This window comes from Hirundo rustica, chromosome 30 (assembly GCF_015227805.2).
Source record: "Hirundo rustica isolate bHirRus1 chromosome 30, bHirRus1.pri.v3, whole genome shotgun sequence".
In the NCBI taxonomy this organism is placed as follows: domain Eukaryota; kingdom Metazoa; phylum Chordata; class Aves; order Passeriformes; family Hirundinidae; genus Hirundo; species Hirundo rustica.
Window position 1 is genome coordinate 613,342 of NC_053479.1, and position 19,679 is coordinate 633,020.

General features: G+C 41.6%; 1 protein-coding gene across 2 annotated transcripts; it reads right to left on the reverse strand.

Annotated features, from left to right (window-relative positions):
- Positions 1 to 1,417: 1,417 nt before the first annotated feature.
- On the reverse strand, positions 1,418 to 7,470 carry HOXC10 (homeobox C10). Of its 2 annotated transcripts, XM_040088403.1 has the most exons (3): positions 6,723 to 7,470; positions 3,288 to 3,301; positions 1,418 to 1,681 (listed from the first exon to the last, which is right to left on the reverse strand). In XM_040088403.1, the coding sequence occupies exons 1-3, from the start codon at positions 7,468 to 7,470 to the stop codon at positions 1,418 to 1,420; spliced, it is 1,026 nt and encodes a 341-aa protein (XP_039944337.1). The 2 variants fall into 2 exon arrangements, with proteins under 2 accessions (XP_039944337.1, XP_039944336.1); XM_040088402.1 differs by lacking the exon at positions 3,288 to 3,301 and having other exon boundaries at positions 1,418 to 1,692.
- Between the last annotated feature and the right edge of the window lie 12,209 nt (positions 7,471 to 19,679).

The window sequence follows — 19,679 nt, forward strand, 5'->3', positions numbered from 1 at the left end:
GAGATGTCCCCACTGCAACCTGAATTTACAGACGCTGATATCAAATCCATCTCTTTCCTTTTCCCCCCTTTTTTTTCCTCTTTTTTCGCCGTTTTTATTATACAATAGTCAAGCTACTCTAGGATTTTTTTGGGGGGAAAAAAACCCTCAAACTTGGAGATGAATTTATTCCCTCCTAAACATAAAAAAACCCCCCACACCTTGGGGAAAAAGTCCTTCTGCTTCGCGCTGCGCGGAAATAACTTAAATACTTTATAAGGTGGTGATTTTTTTGGGGGTGTTTTTTCGCGTTTTCAGGCACCGTCTCCAGGTTTGATTTTCCCTCCGAGAAACCGCGGGGTGCAAAAATCCCCTCGTGGCGCTCAGAGCGCAAAAAACACTCGAGGTCCTTTTGTTCGGCTTTAATTTTTTTTTCCGGCCTTTTCGGGCTTTGGATTTTTGCGGGTGAGGGATTGGGATGGGAGAGGGGAGAGGGGCGGTCGGGATAAACCGGACCGACAAAATAATGTGGGAAATAAAATAAAATAAAATAAAATAAAATAAAATAAAAATTTAAAATAAAATAAAATAAAATTTAAAAAAATAATAATGGAAATAAAATGGCAAAAGCAAACCAATAAAAGTTAAGGCAATAAACGTGAAATAATCAAAATAAAATGACAGAAAAAAAGGGAAATAAAATGATGAAAATAAAATGGTGGAAATGATAATAATAAAAAGTAAAACCAAAATAATAATTAAAAAAAGAAGAATAAGAGTGGAAACGAAATAATTAAAAAGATAGGAAGGAAAAAAGAGTGAAAATGAAAGAATCAAAAGAAAAAGCTAAACAAAATAGTAAAAAATAAAGAAAAATTAAAGAAAAATAATGAAAATAAAAGAAAAATAATGAAAATAAAGGAAAAATAATGAAAATAAGGGAAAAATAATGAAAATAAAGGAAAAATAATAAAAATAAAGGGGAAAAGGTAAAAAATAAAGGGATAAAGGTAAAAAAATAAAAAAAATAAAATAAAAATAATAAAACACCTAAAAATAAAAACTATTAAAATTAAACATTAATAAAATAAAAAATAAAAATAATAAAAAGGAAAATATTAAACTAAAATAATAATAAAAAATAGAATAAAAGAAAGTAAAAAATAAAATAAATTTTAAAATAATAAAAAATAATAAAAAATGAAATAAAATGAAATGAAGTGAAATAAAATAAAATAAAAATAAAATAAAGTAAAATGAAATGAAATGAAATGAAATGAAATAGAATAGAATAAAATAAAATAAAATAAAATAAAATAAAATAAAATAAAATAAAATAAAATAAAATAAAAATATGTATTAAACACCAAAAAAATTTGAAAAGCGGGGGGGAAGAGTGGCGGTTTCACACGGCGGGACAGGAGACGCCACCCAAGGCTCAGCTGAAGCTGAAGTTGGCGGTGAGTTCGCGGATCCGGTTCTCCCGGTTCATCTTCTTGAGCTTCATGCGGCGGTTCTGGAACCAGATCTTGACCTGGCGGTCGGTGAGCGCGATGCTGCGGCTGATCTCCAGGCGGCGCTCGCGGGTCAGGTACATGTTGAAGAGGAACTCCTTCTCCAGCTCCAGCGTCTGGTGCTTGGTGTAGGGACAGCGCTTCTTGCGCCCGCTGCGCGCCGTCAGCCACGTCCCCCCCGCGCCTCTCTCCGCCTCCTCTGCCAAAGAACACAGCGCGGGGTCAGCCCCGCACGCCCGCGGCCCGCGCGGGCGCCGGCCGGAGAGAGAGAAAAAAAAAACACACCAAAAAAACGCGGGTTTTCCCCGCTCTAAAAATCAGCCTTAAACCAGTGGGTTTGGGGTTTTTCTCCCAGATCGGAAATAGGGTTAAAATAAAGGTTCGTTCGGGTCTGGAAAAGGGTTAAAATCAAGGTTTATTCGGCACGGAGATGGGGTTTAAATGAAGGGGGTGTTCGCCTCGGAAATAGGGTTAAAATAAAGGTTCATTCGGGTCTGGAAAAGGGTTAAAATCCAGGTTCATTCCGCACGGAGATGGGGTTTAAATGAAGGGGTTTTCGGGTCGGAAATAGAGTTAAAATAAAGGTTCGTTCGGGTCTGGAAAAGGGTTAAAATCAAGATTCATTCCGCACGGAGATGGGGTTTAAATGAAGGGGGTTTCGGGTCGGAAACAGAGTTAAAATAAAGGTTCGTTCTGGTCGGAAATTGGGTTAAAATAAAGGTTTATTCGGCACGGAGATGGGGTTTAAATGAAGGGGGTTTCGGGTCGGAAATAGGGTTTAAAATAAAGGTTCTTTCCGGTCTGAAATTGGGTTAAAATCAAGGTTTATTCGGCACGGAGATGGGGGTTAAATGAGCGGGTGTTCACCTCGGAAATAGGGTTAAAATAAAGATTAATTCTGGTCTGAAATTGTGTTAATTTAAGGTTCTTTTCCGCACGGAGATGAGGGTTAAATGAAGGGGGTGTTCGCCTCGGAAATACGGTTAAAATAAAGGTTCATTGGGGACTGAAATTGGATTAAAATCAAGGTTTATTCCGCACCGAGATGGGGTTTAAATGAGGGGGTTTCGGGTCGGAAATAGGGTTTAAAATAAAGGTTTATTCGGCAGGGAAATCGGGTCAAAATCAAGGTTTATTCGACACGGAGATGAGGTTTAAATGAGGGGTTTTTTTCGCCTCGAAAATCGGGGTTAAATAAGGGGTTTCATTGGAGTCGGAAATAGGGTTAAAACAAAGGTTAATTCTGGTCTGAATTTGGGTAAAAATCAAGGATTTTAGGCACGAATATGGGGTTAAAATGATGGGGTTAGGGGATAGGAAACCGGGTTAAAATAAAGCGGTTTTTTTCCGGCTCGGAAATTGGGGTTAAATAAGGGGTTTTATTCAGGTCGGAAATAAATTTAAAATAAAGGTTTATTCAGGTCTGAAATCGGCGTTATATCAGGGGTTGTTTCCCTCTGAAATGGGATTAAAATCAAAGTTTATTCGGCAAGGAAATCGGGTTAAAATAAAGGGGGTTTAGGCACTGAAAAATGGTTGAAATAAAGGTTTATTAGGCAAGGGAATCCGGTGAAATAAAGGTTTTTTTCCGGCACGAAGATCGGGGTTAAATTAGGGGGTTTTCGCCTCGGAAATGGGGGTTAAATAAGGTTTTATTCGTGCCGGAAGTAGGGTTAAAATAAAGGTTTATTCGGGTCGAAAATCGGGGTCAAATAAGGCTTTTTCGGCACGAACATGTGGTTTAAATATCGGGGTTTTCTGGCTCAAAAATCGGATTAAAATAAAGGTTTTTACGGCTCGAAAATCTGCTTTAAATTGATTTTTTTTTTTCCCACCCCCTCACGAAAATCGGGTTAAAATAGCGGGGGTTTCGGCCCCAAAACGGGTTTAAATAAAGGTTTTGTTTGGTCCAAAGATCGGGTTTAAATAAAGGCTTTTTCGGACTGAAACTCGGGTTTAAAGAAAAGCTTTTCCGGCCCAAACTCGGGTTTAAATAAAAGCTTTTCCCGGCCCCTAATTCGCGTTTAAATAAAGGCTTTTTCGCCCCAAATTCGGGTTTAGGTGAAGGCGTTGGTGCGGGGCTGGAGGGCTTTGGAGCTGCAGGGGTTAAAAAAGAGAAGCGAGGCTGCGGTTCGCTGAGGGGGATAAATCTGGATTTGGGGAGAAAAATCGGGATTTTGGGGAAGGGAATCGGGGTTTGGGGGAGAGAAATCGGGATTTTGGAGTGAGAAATGGGGATTTGGGGCATAGAAATAGGAATTCGGGGGAGATGAATTGGGTTTTGGGGAGAGAAATGGGTTTTTTTTTCAGGGGAGAAATTGGGGAGTTTTGGGGAGGGGAATTGGGGGTTTGGGAGAAAGATTTGAGTTTGGAGGAGAAAAATCGAGTTTGGATGGGAAAAATCGGGGGGTAGGGAGGCAAACGGGGTTTGGGGGGAAAAGAATCGATTTTGGGAGGGGAAAATCGGGGTTTGGGGGGAATGGCTTTTTTTGGGGGGAAAAGAATGGAGTTCGGAGGAGATGAATCGGGGTTTGGGGAAGAGAATCCGTGTTTTGGGGAGAGAAATCTGTGTTTTGGGGAGAAGGATCGACTTTGGAGGAGATGAATCGGGGTTTGGGGAGAGAAATCGGGATTTTGGGGAAAAGAATGGAGTTTGGAGGGGATAAATCGGGGTTTGTGGGGAGAACTGGGGAAAATAATGGAGTTTGTAGGAGATAAAAGGGGATTTGGAGAGGGAAATGGGGGTTTTGGGGGGTAAAATAATCGACTTCGGAGGAGACAAATCAGTGTTTGGGGAGAGAAATCAGGATTTTGGGGGGAAAGAATCGAGTTTGGAGGAGACGAATCGGGGTTTGGAGGAGACGAATCGGGGTTTGGAGGAGACGAATCTGGATTCGGGGCGCACAGATCGGGTTTTTTGGGGAGGGAAATGGGGTTTGGAGGAGGTGAAAAAAGGGGATTTTATGGAATCGCTCGGTGGCCAAGGCGCCTCCACCGCGTGGAACCCGCAGAGGTCGCGGGGTGAGGATCTCCTGCCTCCCCCACCGCAATTAAACACCGCTAATTAAAGCACCATGAGGTCAGAGAGGAATTTTGGGGTTCGCCGCAGCCCTGGGGGCGTTCCCCACATCACCTCCCACAACCCCAAATCCTTTCTCGGCGCCACCAGGGGCGGTTTGGGGATATTTTGGGGTGAAATCCATCCGTTTTTCAGCATTTCCCTCCAGGGTTTGCCCGGCTGGGCTGCGAGGGAGCAAACTGGCGGAATTCGGGGGAATTTGGGGAAAAGGTTCACACGTCCCTAAATAAACACCGGCGGGATCCTTGAATTTGGTCATGAGGAGGAAAAATCCGAGCGTCGATCCCAGGGGAAATCCAAGAGAACCGGAGCAAATCCTCGCCCCCCACATTTTGGGGGAATTCACTGAAAATTCGGGGTTCGCCCTTCGGGGTCGGCCCCGGAACCTCGAGTGACCCCAAACCTTGGAGCGCTCTGCCCCAGATGCTGAGATTCCACAAGAAATTTTTTTTTTTTAATTGAAAAAAACCACACCAAAACAAAATTCGGGCTCCACAGAAACGCAAATCGCAGCTCGGAGAGGTTTTCAGGACCAGAAATCGCACGAATCCGCCCCAAATCGCCTCCGACCGCCACAAACCGAGATTTTTCACTGACAACGACTCCCCCCCCAAAAAAAGCTCAGAAATCCTCTCGACGCGGCGCATCCTCCTCAAATCCAGCACGCGAGCCACTGAAACCCTTTTTATTCCTTGACATTTCCGCCCACAGCGCGAATCCGGCCCAAAATAACCTTTTTTTTTTTTTTTTTTCTTTCCCCTTTTTGTGTTATCTCCCACCAAAACCTCTCCCGGCGCGGGCGTGGAATTTTGCGAGGTTTTGATAACCTTGACTTTGTTGTGGGTTTGGGGTTTTTTTTCCCCCTCTTTGTTTTTGTTTGTTGTCTCTTTTTTTTTTTTTTTTTTTTTTTTTCTTTTTCCCTCTTTGTTTTGGTTTGTTGTCTTTTTTTTTTTTTTTTTTTTTTTTTTTTTTTTTTTTTTTTTTTTTTTTTTTCCCCTTGTCGGTTTCTTTTTTTGTGTGTGTGTGTGTGTCATCGCAGCTCAGCCCTCAGATAAAATCATTTCCCATCCGGCTGCCAAGCCAGAAATGTGAATTATTCAATTTACTCAATTTAAAAGCGGGAAATAAAGAGAATTTTGGGGTTCTGCTCCCCTCAAGGCCGATTTTGGTGGGGTGGGGAGAGGTTTTGTTGAGGGTCAGGATTTTTTAGGGGCTGAATTTTGGGATTTTTCAATCCCCACAGCACAGGCAAAGCCAGGCTTAGATCCGAGCGGGATTTTCCTGATTTTTTTTTTTTCCCCCCAAAAAAATTCCAATCCATCCCTTCCCATCATCCCCGCTGGCTGAATCCGCCTCTGGAATTGCCTGGTTTGGGATTAAAAGGGGAAAAAAACCCGAATATCCCCAATTTTCAGCCCCTCCAGCGAAAACCCATCAAGCTTCCCATGCGAGCCTCGCCTCAGGAAAAAAAAAACCAACAAAACCCAAAACATCTGCTCAGCACAACACAAACATTTTTTTTTTGCCGCCTCCGCAAAACGAGACCTCCAACAAAACAAATTTAAAAAGAAGAGAGTTCAATAGGGGAAAAAAAAAAAAAAAATCCACACAATTCTCCCTTCGCGCGCGGAAATGAAGAATTCCCCTCAGGAAAAAAAAGGCGCGAAAATCGGGGTTCGCTCCCACCCTTGGAAAAACCATCACTCCCGGAGCCCGGAGCCCCCCCAGAAAACCTCCACGATTCCAAAGCGAAGCCTCTCCCACAAACTCCGATTTTCCAGCCTTTTTCCTGGCACCCAACTCGGATTTATTTCCCTCCTCACCCACCGCGCTCCCTTTTCTCCGCTCCAACACCCTCACACACAAATACATACTTTTAACCACCGCGAATTTACGTTTTGAAGATATCTTTTGAGGGGTTTCGCTGTTTTGTGCTTTATTTCCCCTCACGAAACAGCTCAAACACGAATTTTAACCCCGAATTTATTGTTTTTTTTTTTTTCCTTCCGCGGGGAGGAGGCGGCCGGGGCAGGGAGCGCGGTCCTGAATATCCCCTGACGATTTCCAGCTCGTCAATGGCCAAAACCAACCAAATCACCGAAAAACTGACTGGAAATAAGCAGACAAAACAACGCCGGATCCTCCCCTACCTTTCGCCTCGCTGTCGGAGTTGTCGGTGCTGGCCGCGTCCGCGCTTTTGCTCCGCTCCTTCTCCGCCTCGCCGGAGCTCGCTTTGCTTTTCTCCGTTTTAATCTCCCCCGCCTGCTGCTGCTGCTGCTGCTGCTGCTGCTGCTGCTGCTGCTGCTGCTGCTGCTGCTGCTGCTGCTCCGAGCCGCCTTTTTCGTGGAAATTCCCTTGGAATTTGGGCGAAATCCTCTCCGGAGCCGGCGGAGCTTCCAGCTGCTCGCTGCGGGCGCCCCTGCCTTCGAAAGCCGCCTGGAATTCCGCCGGCTCGGGGCTTTTCTCCAGCGAAGGGTAGCGGTAATAACCGGGCACCGGCACCTCGTGGTCGCCCAGGCAGGGCTCGGGCAGCGGCGAAGGGAACAAGGAAGCCTCGGCGGAGTTTTTGGTTCTTTTTTCCGCGCCGAACATGCAGCATCCGCCCTCCTCCTTGACGGCGGGGAAGGAGCAGCTGGGCAGCTGCCGAGACGCAACAGGTTGGTCGATCCTAAAAGCGCTTTTGGGGTCGGCCCAGGTGTCCAGCTGAGCCAGGTAGGACGGGAAGGAGCCCAGCGAGGCCTCGTCGCGTTTGGGGAGGGTCGGGAGGCCCCCGCAGCTCCTCAAGGGTCCGAATTCCCCGGGCTGGGCGAACAGCCCCGGGCCGGGGGTGAAATTGTCGTGGCGGGGCAGCGGCTCCATCAGGAACGCGTTGGGAGCCGCGTTGTTGGGACATGACATTTTCTCCGGGAGCGCTTGGCGGGAGGAATACTCCAGCCAGGGGCTGACATCTTTTTTTTAGAGAAGGGGGGGAAGGAGGAGAGAGGGAGAGAGAGAGAGAGAGAGAGAGGGGGAAAGGAGAAAAAAAAAAATTAAAAAAAAAAAAAAGAGCCGTAATTACCCGCGCATCGCTTTTCACCCCCCACCCTCCCCCTTTTTTTTAATTTTTTTTATTTTATTTTTTTCCCCCGTTTTTTCTATATTTTTTTTTTTTTCCCCCTTCCATCCTTCACCCCCCACGTGATGTTCAGGCCAATGAGGATTGAAAATGGCCTTGATGATTCAGACGGCGGAGACGTCACGGGGGTCAAGTTGTCGCCGCCGGGAGCGGCTCGGTGGAGCAACAGCGACATCTGCCCGCTCCGGGCCGGGACCTTCACGTTGAACAAAGCCCCGAGCCCTCCCCGCTCCCTTCCTCCGCAGGGCTCTTAGGGGGAGTCAAAACAAACGGGGAAAAAATTAAAAAAAAAAAAAACAAAAAAGAAAAAAAAAAGGGAAAAAAAAATTTCAATTTCTGACCCCAAATTCACCCCCCACCCCACGGTGTACGTTCTTATTGCCGCCATAAACGGGGAGAGGAAAATTCGATTTTAGAATTTTAAAATTTAAATTGCGTCTATTTCTAATTTTATTCCCCTTTTTTTTTTCTCCTTATTTTCTTTTTTTTTAGTATTTTTTTTTTCCCCTCCTGTTAATTCTGTCTGTCCCGCATCATTCAAAAATCCGCTTTTTCTGCCCCAGATTAGGGCGAGGTTTTTATTATCGTCCCCCCCCCTTCCATCATCCTCTTCCTCCTTCCTCCTCCTCCCTCCGTGTTTTGATTTTTTTAAATCCCGTTTATTTCGGGCTCAGGATGGGGCTGGGAAGAGTTTGGGGGATTTTGGCCCTTTAGGGGGGGAAATAAATAAATAAAATAAAATAAAATAAAATAAAATAAAATAAAATAAAATAAAATAAAATAAAATAAATAAATAAAAGAAAGGGGGAGAAAAATGGGGCAGGGGGAGAAAAATCCCCAAAATTCCTCACCCGGGCTTCTCCCGAAGCACTCGGGGCAGGTTGGATTTTTTTTTCCCCCCTTCCCCTGATGAACTAAAACGATGAAATCCCGATTTTATTTTATCTTCTTTACTTTTTTTTAAAAAAAAAAAATTTATTTTTTATTTTATTTCCCCCCCCCCGCCGCCCCTTTCCCAGCAGCGCAGCAGCTTCGCCTCCTCCTTCCCCTGCCCCGGCAGCTTTTTTTAATTATCCGCTCTCATTCCCGAAGCCTCTGGAATTTCTGGGATAAAACAGCATCTGCGGGAAGGAGGGAGGACAAAATAAAAAAAAAATCCCGGAGGATAGGGGGGAAATAAATCCGGGATTTGGGGGAAAAAAAGGAGGAATTTGGAGAGCGCCAAGCGCGGGGTTGCGCTCCTTCTTTTTCCCCCGGAATTTTCCCATCCAGCCAAAACCAAGATTAAAAAAATAAAGAAAATATTCTCTTTAAAGCGAAACTCTACAGATTCGGGCGGATTTTAATTGAATTGAATTTTCACTCTTTGACTGTATATATATATATATATATATATATTTAAATTGAATTTTCTCCCTTTAGGGAGTAAAGTTACTTTTTTTTTTTTTTTCCCCCCTGATTTTTTCTTCTCTCCTCTTTTTCCATGCCGCAATTCCCATGGAGAGCAGCTCAAGTTTAGGTTTTGGGGGTTTTTTTTGGAGAATTTTAAAACTCCCAGGGAGAATTTAAAGCCTAAACCCGCCGGAATTGGAGTTTTTCGCTGTCACCTCCAACTTTATTTCCTTTATCATCCATAAATTGGGAATGGAGGGGAGTTTTCCATTGTTCTGGGGTTGGGAAAATGGGGAATAAATGGGGGGGGAAAAAAAGGGAAATAGGCCGGGAATTTCAAGATCATTACGGGGGAGAAAGAGGCGGGTTCAGAGTCACTTTCAAGGGAAACAAAAAGAAAAAAGCAACGTTCATTAAAAAGGGGGGAAAAAAACCCAAAACAACAACAAAAAGCGGGGAAAACGGGGGAAAAGGGATAAAAAATCCCAAAGAAAGGGCAAAGAAAAAATATAAAGTGGAGGGAAAGAAAGAAATCGCGAGGGGGAAAGAAAAAAATTAAAACAAATGTGGAACTTGACCGTTTGGGGCGATTTGTAACGGTTTAGGGCAAAGCCCCGCGGGGACATTCCCACGAACCCGGAGCTCTTTTCCCAAGGTTTTCCCAAAGAATTCCCAAGGATTTCCCGAAGAGTCCCCAAAGCCGGGGCCGTAAAATCGCCCCGGTTCCTTTCACGGAGCTGGAATGAGCCAAAATCCCCCCAAATTATATATATATATATATAAAATTTATTTTTTTTTTTTTTTAGGCCCTGAAAGCGCCGATCCCAAAGCCCGGGAGAGCGAAGCTTTCCCGGGATTCCGGCGCCATTTGGTTCCCTCGGAAAAAAAAAAAAATAAAGAAAGGGGAAAAAAGGGAAAAGAAAAAGAAAAGAAAAGAAAAAAAAGAAAGAGAGGGGGGGGGGAAGAGAAAAAAAAAGAAAAAAAAAGAAAAAAAAAAGCGATTTGCGACTTTATGGCCTCAATTTGTGGGATCCGCGCAGGACTTGGGGAAGCTTTGATAGGAATCGTTCGTTTTTATGGGATCCGGGCAAAAAAAAATTCCGCCTCGTTTTTATCGGCGCGGGATAAAAGTTTAGTGTGGGAGCCGAGATTTCCTCATTTATGGGCGATGAAATTAAAGCCCGGCGCGAGGTTTTGCTTTTATTCCGCGGTTTTGTTTTTTTTTTTTCCCCTCCCGACCCCGATTAATTTTATTTTTTTTTCCCCGCTGGTTTGATTTTTATTTCCATTTTCCCCACATTTAACTTTATTTCACCCCCCTGCTTTAATATTTATTTCCATTCTTTCCCCGTTTAACTTTATTTTCCACCCCCCTACTTTAATTTTTATTTCCATTTTCATCCCGTTTATTTTTATATTTTCTCCCCGTAGGTTTGATTTTTTATTTTTATTTAGTTTTCTCCCCCCCCTTTTTTTTTTTTCCCCACACAAGAATTTCTGCGCATTTTTGGGACTCCCAAATTTGACCCCTCATCCCCTGCCTGGACATTAAACTGATATTTTTCCCTATTTTTTCGCTTTTTATCCCGAAGTTTTTCCCGATTTTTTTCGCCCTCTCATCCCAGTTCGACAGAAATATGAAAAAAACCAAACAAACAACAAAAAAAAACCGCCCAGAGCCATTGAAATAATTTGAATTTTCTCCTCCTAGCAGGAGCATCCTAAGCGAAACTCCCGCAAAAAATGGGTGGGAAAATGGGGAAAAAAGTGCTGAAAACCTCAATTTTTAGGGAATAAATCCCGCTGCGGGGATAAAATCCAGATTTACAGCTGTTTTTTGAACAGATTTTTCCATTTTTGGGAGAAATTTGAAAGGTTTTAAGGCCTCGATTCCAGATCGGCATCTTAGGGCCGCGGAGTGAACAACAAATAATTTTTAAAAAATCAAATTATTGATAAATTACGGGCTGAAACGTCCTCTGGATTGCACTTTTTTTTTAATTGGGGGAAATTTCTGCGAGTCTCCACGAGAGGGAATATTGATTAAAATTCAAAAGAATTTTAAAATTTTGAATTTTAAAAAAAAAAAAAAAAGTCATTAATGAGGGGGAGAGGAATAAAATTCATCAGCCTAAGTGGGAGCCCCATGGGGAAAAACTGCAATTAGAGAAAATAAATCCACAGAATAATAATTAAAAAAGGAATTAAAGGGGGGGGGAAAAAAAAAACCCAGTCGGGCAGGAATGGCAGAAAATCCAGGATTTTCTGGGAATTCCGGGCCCTTCCCAACCCTGCCTTTTTGGGGAGGTTTAGGGTCAAAAAAAGGGGGGAAAAAAGGAAATTTTTTGGATTTTGGGGTGGGTTTGGGCCAAAAAACGGGGAAAATCGGATTTATTCACCCCCCTTCTTCATCGCTTTGGAGATACGGGGCAAATTTTGGGGCAGTTTAGGGATGGTTTGGACCAAAAAATCCTGGAAAATTAGGAATTTTCTCTTTCCTCTCCCCACCTGGGGTTCTGGGGTAATTTTTTGGGACACTTCAGGGGGTTTTAGCCAATAAACTCAGAAAAAAAATCTGATTTTTTTTTTCCCCCTTTCCTCATCCCCTTGGAGACGCGGGACAATTTTTGGGGCAGTTTGAGGCGGGTTTTGTCCGATAAATGTTGAGGGGGGAAAATGGGATTTTCTCCTTCCTCACCCCCCTTGGGGGTGCCTCCAAGACTAAAAAAAGTTGAATTTCCCCCAAAACATTTCTCCCACCTCATTATTTAACCCTGAATTATTTCCCGACAGCTCTTTGGGGTGTTTTTTCCCCCATTTTACTCTGATTTTTTAATGGCAGACGTTCATTTTTTATTCCAAACCTCTAGGAACTGGTTTGAGGCCTTTAATAATCCCATAAAATTCAGGTTTTGGGGTTTTTTCCCCCCTTTTATTCTGATTTTTTTCCATGGCAAACGCCCATTTCTAGCCAGTTGTTCCACGCCTTCAACAATCACATTAAATTCGCACTTTTCCCCCCCAAATTTCCCTCTTTAATTCTGATTTCCTCTGTTTTATTCTGATTTTTTAATGGCAAAACCCCATTTATTTCCCCCCTTTCTAGGAACTTGTTCCTCGGCTTTAACGATCACCTTAAATTTGTATTTTTTTTTTTTCCTCAGCGCCGGAAATAATTCTGATTTATGGCCCGGGGGTTTGCGAGAGGGGGGAGAGAGAACAAAAACAGCGACGCCAAAAAATAAAAAGAGAAAAAAAATAAATAAAACAAAACTCAACGCCTTTTTTTATTTTATTTTATTTTATTTGTTGGCTCAGAAACTGTAAACTCTCAGCACCAGAAATCCATCAAGCTTTTTACAATCGCTCCTTCCTGCGCCGCTGGGAATCCCAAATCCAGGGAATTATGGAATGATTTTAAAGGGGTTTTCTTTTTACCCCCCACCCTGCGCTGGGTCCCATTTTTATTCCCCCTCCTCAAACAAAAAAAAAAGGCGGATTTTGGGGGTTTAATTCCGATTTAGCCTTAATTAAATAAATTAAAACTTGATTTTAAAAAATTATTTATTTTTTTTCTGGCGCCGGAGGTGGAGAAACGCGTGGCGGGACCGCTGGGAATTGTTGGGAAATTCGGATTATTTGGGTGTTTTAGCACATTTTATCGAGCTCAGAGGTGATGGCGAAATGCGGGCTGTGGAGGCCTCTTAATGAAGTCCAAAAACAATAAAATCACAGAAAATAAAATAAAATAAAACCGAAGGCGACGAAAGGCAAAAAAAAACCTGAGAACAATGAGGAAAATTCTCTGCCCTGGGAATTGGGGGGCAAACCTCCAAAAATTCTCTTTTTTTCCCCCCAGATCTGACGAGCGGAAAATGAATTTTTTTTCCCCCCTCACCTCAAAATCCCCAATTTCTTCTTTTTAATCCAACCCCGATTTTCACAGGACCCTCCCGGCGCTGAAATCTCCCAGACGCCCCCAAAAATTATCTTGGAATGGGAAAAAAAAAAATTCCCCCAAAAATGAAAGTTTCACACTTCTAGCACGGGGACAAAGCCTGGCTTTGCTATTTCACATTATCGGCTGCGATTTAATGGGAATAATTTGAATTTCGGCCTTGTCAAGGCGGGAAAAGAGCGCGGAATATCCTATTTGAAGGGAGATTTTGATTTGCTTTGGTTTTGTTTTCTTCCTTTTTGAGATTTGAAGGGGGAAATGGAATTTTTTTTAAAAGATTCGAAGGGGAAAATGGAATTTTTAAAGGGGAAAACTAGAATTTTAAAAACTATCTTAAGGGCATATTTGAATTTCTTCTAAGATTTGAAGGGGGAAATTTGAGCCTTTGAAGGTTTAAAGGGGCTGATTGGATATTTTAAAGAAGATATTAAATTTTTAATATATATTTTTTTTAATCTTTTCCATCCCCCAGAGGATCCTCCGAGCTTTTCCCTCCCTCCTCGCAGCCGGTTCCCATCAGGACACATCTTTGGAGCAGAAGCCGCAGATTTTGGTATCAAAAGGGAGCGGAGAGGCCCCCTCAGAACCATTAAAAAATTTTTTTAAAAAATTCCGATTTTCCGCGCTCCTCTCTCCGCTCCAGCAGCCCCCAGCTTCGCGCCTCCTCTCTCCCCGTTGTAATTTCATTTTTTGTTTTTTTTTTTTTTAATCCCGACCCCCCAAAATTTGGTTTTTGGCCGGGGAGATCCGCGATGAAAGCGTCCCGGGAGGATTCCAGGCGCATTCCCGTGGTTTCTGTGGAATTCCCATCTGCGGAGCATCCCCGCAGCTCCCGGCGCCGCCGCCGCCATTTTGGGGCAAAACCCTCGGAAATTCGGGTTTTTGAGCCCTTTGAAATCCCTGGGAAAACCCGGATCTCCCCACCCCCAAACCCTCTTCATTTCCTCCCCCCAATTCTTCATTTTTAGGGGTCTGTGATTTCGGTTTTTTGGAGGGGGAATGATGTGTATATTTATTTTTCTGGCCCTATTTTGGGGTTTTATTGTGTATTTTTAAGAGGCCAATTCTCTTTTCACTTGGAGGGGGAATTATTTGCCTGTTTATTTACCTATTCAAAACTGGATTTCTCTATTAATTTCTCTATTTCTACATTTATTCACCTCTTCATTTTATTTATCCATTGACTCATTAATGATCCACGCTCTCCTCTTTCTTCAAGTTTTGGGGCCTCTCCGATCATTTTGTGTTGTGGGGGACCCTCTAAAAACTGAATTTTCAAGTCAATTTTGCCCCAAATCAGTGATTTTCTTCCCAAAAAAATCTCTCTTTTTTTTTTTCTTTTTTCCAGAAAAAGCTAGGTTTTTTTCCCCAGAAAAAACCCTATATTTTTTCTCAAAAAGCGGGTTTTTTTCCCCAAAAAAAAGCGGGTTTTTTTCCAAAAAAAAAGCGATTCCACTCCCCCGCCTTTCCTTCGCCTTTTCCTCATCCCAGCGGATGCTGGGAGGAGCGGGAATGTTCCAAAACTCGGGAATTTCCATCTCCGATGGATCCCCGGGCCCGGCTCCGCTTCCTTCCCCTTTTGATTTTTTTCCCTACTTTTTGGATTTTTTCTTTTTCCACCTTTCTTTCCTTTTTTTCCTTTTTTTTTTCCTCTTTTATGTATTTTTCCTTTCTCTTTCCTTAAGTTTCCTCTCTTTTTCCCTTTTATTTTCCTATTTTTTCCCTTTTTCGTTGTATTTTCTTTCCGTTTTCCCTCAGTTTTTCTTCCCCTTAACTTCCCTTTTTAAATTCCCTTTTACTTTCTCCCCATTTTCCACCCCTCCTTTTCTTTTCCTTTTTTCCTCTTATTTCCCCCTTTTTTCCCTTTTTTTTTTAATATTTAATAATTATTTCCCTTTCTTTAGAACCCAAAACTTCCCCTAATTATCCCCCCAAAAATTCCAATTAATTCCCGATATTTCACCCCCCAAAAAATCCTTCCCCGGAGATTTTTGGGATGGAAAAATCCCCGAGGATCGGGGCCAGGATTGGAGCGGAATTAATTAATTAGTAATTAATTATCTCGTGGTTAATTAACGCCGGGGCCAGACCCAGGAGGGAGATTTTTATTGGGATGGGAAAAGTCGAAAGGGAAAAAAGGGCCCAAAACTGCACTGGGAATGAAGGGGGAAAAAATAGGAATTAAAAAATAGAGGGAATTTTTAAAAATATGATTTTTTAAAATGTAAATTTTAAAAAAACCCAGGGGTTACAAATAAACTAAAAGTAAGAATTGAAAGGAAATAGGACTAAAAAATAGGAATTAAAAATAATAGGATAAAAAAGAAAATAGTTTGTAAAACAGGAATTTAAAAAGAGAGAGGGGTGAAAAGAAAGTAGGAAGACAAATAGGAAGGAAAAAGGAAAAACTTAATAGGAATAGAAATAGGAATTAAAAATTTAAAAAGGAATAAAAAATAGGAATTAAAGGTAGGAATAAAAATAGGGGGGAAAGGAATAAAAAATGGGAACTAAAAATAGGAATTAAAAATAACATTTTTAAATAATTTAAAATATATATATACTAAAATAATATTTAAAAACCAGGAATAAACCCGCCAGAAATAAAATTTTAAAAATTAAAATAATAATAAAGAAAGGCAGGAAAAACCCGAAATTAATAAAATTCCCTTGTAAAAGTTTTACACCCGGCCCGAGCGATAAACGCTCCGTTTATATAAATTTTTGGGGTTTATCCCTAAAACGCCTCGGACGCGGAGCCAACTCCGAGTTCAAGACCTGGGGGGGGATTTTCGGGTGAAAAAAATCGAAATTCGGGGGCCCCCCTGAGCCGGGGGCGGAGCCTCAGGGGTTAAAGGTGATGGACTTGACTCCTCTGAAGTTCAAAGACATCAAAATTCCCATTTTTCCCACCCCGAATCCCTGCAATTCGGAAGGATTTTGAAGGAAAATCGAAATATTTTGATTTTTTTTTTTAATTTTTATGTTATTTTCCGCGCTGTCGCTGTTTCCGCTGTCGCTTTTTCCGATCCCAAATTTTCCTCTTTTTTCCCTTTTTTCCTTCCCCTCCCTCCCCATTTTTCCCTGGAACATTAACGAGCCTTTTCCTACACGGAGCCGCCGTAAACTCCCCCACGCTCCATAAACTCGGATTTTACAGCCGCGGGGCCGCTTTCCTGGGGGGGAAAAAAAAACAACCAAAAATAAAAATAAAAATAAAAATAAAAAATAAAAATAAAATTAAAATTAAAAAAACCCTTTGAACTCGGCCTGGGGTTTTACCGAGAGGGGAAAAACGTCAAGAAAAGGGGGGAATGGGGATAAAAGGGGAATAAAAAAGGGGAAGGAAAGGGAACAAAAGGGGAAAATGGGATAAAAAAAGGGAAAAATGGAAACAAAGGGGGAGACGTGGAGGAAAATGGGGAAAAAATAAGGGATAGATGGAGGGAGAAATGGGAAAAAAAAAAGGGGAAAGGGGGAAAAATGGGAAAATAGGGAAAAAATAAAAAGGGGGAAAGGGGAAAAGAGGGGCGAAGGGGAGAAAACCAAGCGGGGAGAGGGAAAATTAAGGAAAAATAAAGGAAAAAAATGGGGAGAAAAAAAGGGGAAGGGGAAAAAAAAGGGAAAAAAAACCAGGAAAATAATAAAAGGGGGGAAAAGCTGGAATTGCGGGCGGGTTCGCCGGGTGTTTAGTGCGGAAGCGGCGGCGCGGCCAGACGGGGTAATTAACAAAAATTCACTTTTTAGTGCCGGGGCCTTTATGACGATGTCTAGACTGGGGCGCCTTTGTCCCGCGGCTGTTCCGGGCTGCGAGCGCCGCTTCAGCCCCGGGATTCACCGCCAGACGAGCCCGGGGAAGTGGGAATTCGGGGAACAATTTTTTAAATTTTTTTTTAATTTTTGGGGAGTTTTCTTGGCTTTTATTTTGCTTTTTCCGTGATTTTTCTGCTCTATTTCCCCCCCTTTTAATTTTTTTTTTAAATATCCTCTTTTTTCTCTTTATTGTTTGCCTTTTTCCTCCCCAGCTTTTATTTTTGTGCTTTATTTTGCCTTAAGTATATATATATGTGTGTGTGTGTGTGCGTGTATATATATATATACATATATGTCTATATATTTGCTTTTCCTACACTTTTTTCCTTTTATTTTTTTTCCTATTTTCGGCTATTTTAAAGCCATTATTATTATTATTATTATTAATAACATTTATGTTTACTTTTTCGGACTTCCTTTTGCTGCCTTTTTTTTTTTTTTTTCCTTTTCTCCCAGTTTTTTTTTCCCCCAGTATTTTTTTCCCCAGATTTTTTTATTATTATTATTATTTTCCCCCAGGCCACCAAGCCAGATCTGATCTCCGTCTTTATTTCCATTTTTTCCCCTCCAAAAATCGCCCTCCCGGAGGCCAAAAATCAAAATTTTTTCACAGTTTTTGGGCCCAAACCCAAAGATAAGTAAAGACAAATAAATTGAGATAAATAAGGAGGAGAAAAAAGAGAAATAAATATAAATAAAGGCCCGAAATTCCTTTTCCCTTGTTTCTGTTTTAATCAGAACCATCCCGGGCTGATCCCTCGCACGGAACGCGCTTGGATTTAATTTGGATTTAATTTGGATTTAATTGCTGTTTAATTGAGACGGGAGGATTTTTGTGGGGTTGTTTTTTTTTTCCCACCTCTGTTATTTTTGTCCCATAAAATCCGAGGCCGCCATCAAAGCGGTTTTTGTTGGGTTTTTTGGGGTTATTTCGGGTTTTTTTGTTGTTTTTTTTCCCCCTGGTTTAACAGCGCCGCGCTTTTAAAGGGAGATGAGAATTTTACAGGAACACGCGAAAAAATTGAATAAATGGGATTTTTTTTTTTTTCCTTTTAAGGCTTTTCCTCCCCTTTTATCCACCCCCCCAAAAAAAACTCCATAAAATCCCGGAATTTGAGGTTTTTTTTCCACCAAACCCGGACCCTTTGTCCTCCCAGGCCACGGGGAAAAACAACAACAGGGGAAAAAAAAAAATCCGTAAAAAAAAACACAACAAAAAGTGGGGGGAGGAAAAAAAAAAAATTCACTTTATGGCTGTGAACTTGTTTCGATTTCCTCAGGAAAAACTTGACTTTGCATTTGGAGTTTGGGTATCCTTGACCGAGCGCTGGAATCCCGAGTTTCCGCCGATTTTGGGGTTGATTTCGGTGATACTTTGAATTTTTTAAAGGGAATTTAATTCTAAAAAATAAGATGGGGGCGGGGAGAATGGGGGAGAGATTAGGGAGGCAAAAATAATTATAAAAATGATTAAAAAATTAATAATAATTGTTGTGACAGTAATGAAACAAGAGGAGGAATGGGAACGGGAATAAAATAATGAGAATAACAGGAAGAATAGGAAGAATATGAATAAGAATAGGAAGAATAATAATGATAAGAAAAAGAACAATAATTTTAAAAATAAGGATAATGAAAATAAAAAATGCATAAAATAAAAATAATTTTAAAAATTAGAAATACAATAAAAAATAAAGCTAAGAAAATTAAGATAAAAAATATAATTAAAAAATAATTTAAAAAAAACCAAAATAAAAATAAATCATAATAACCAATAAATTCCGAACGGCTGCCGCTCCCCGCCCCAGCCCCGGGGGCGGAAATCTGGGGTGAATCCCAGGGAATCCGAGCGGCGGCGGCGGAGGAAATTCCTGATTTTTTTGCCTCGGCGGCTGGAAGGGAACCCCCCAGACCACAATGACCGCAAGGAGGCTTTTAAAGAGAGGGGAATTCCTATAAAAAGGTCAAATAAAACCCTGATGGAGAACAGGCCTGGAACGTCTTTATTCCACACAATTCCCGGGGACTCGCTTTACACACACGCACACACACACAAATTCCTTTTTTTTGTTTGTTTGTTTGGTTTTGTTTTTTCATTATTATTCACCTTTCTCGGGATTTTTTTTTTTTCTCTCTCTCTCTCTCTCTCTTTTTCTTCTCCCTCTCTTCTTCTTTCTCCTCTTCACCTCCCTTTTCCCGAAAAACAAATTTAAAAAATCAGAATAGGAAATGAACACGTGAAGGGATTTCTGTACAAAACTCCGAGGGGTCGTTGGAATTGGGATTTTTCTGCCCGGATTTTGCCCCAAATCCCACACCGGGCATGGACAGAGGTGGATTTATCTCAAAATGCGGAGATTTGGGAATTTTTTTCTGGGGGAAGTTATTTTTTTTGGGGCCTTGGGCTGTCCCAAATTTGGGGATTTGAACTTGTAGGGAGATTTTTTTTTTGAGGGGGGGGAGTGAAACTCTCAGGGCAACCCCGCGGCTGCAGCGAAATTCCCGCGTGCCTGGAGGAGAATAAAAATAAAAAATAATATAATAATATTACAATAATATATATATATTAAAAAGAAAAAAGAAAATAAAAAGAAAATAAAAATAAGAATTCCAACCTGTCCGGGAAGGGGGGAAAAAAAAAAAAAAAAAAAAAAAGGGGAGCGATGTTTTAAAAAAAATTAAATAAAGTCCGTGGAGTTCAAGTTCTTGAAAATCGAGGGGGAAGGGGGGAAAAAAGAAAAAAAAAAAAAAAAAAAAAAAGGGAAAAACTCTTCAACTTGGAGGTCGCCGCTTTCAGCTCGGAGGTCGCCACTTTTCCAGCCGGGAATT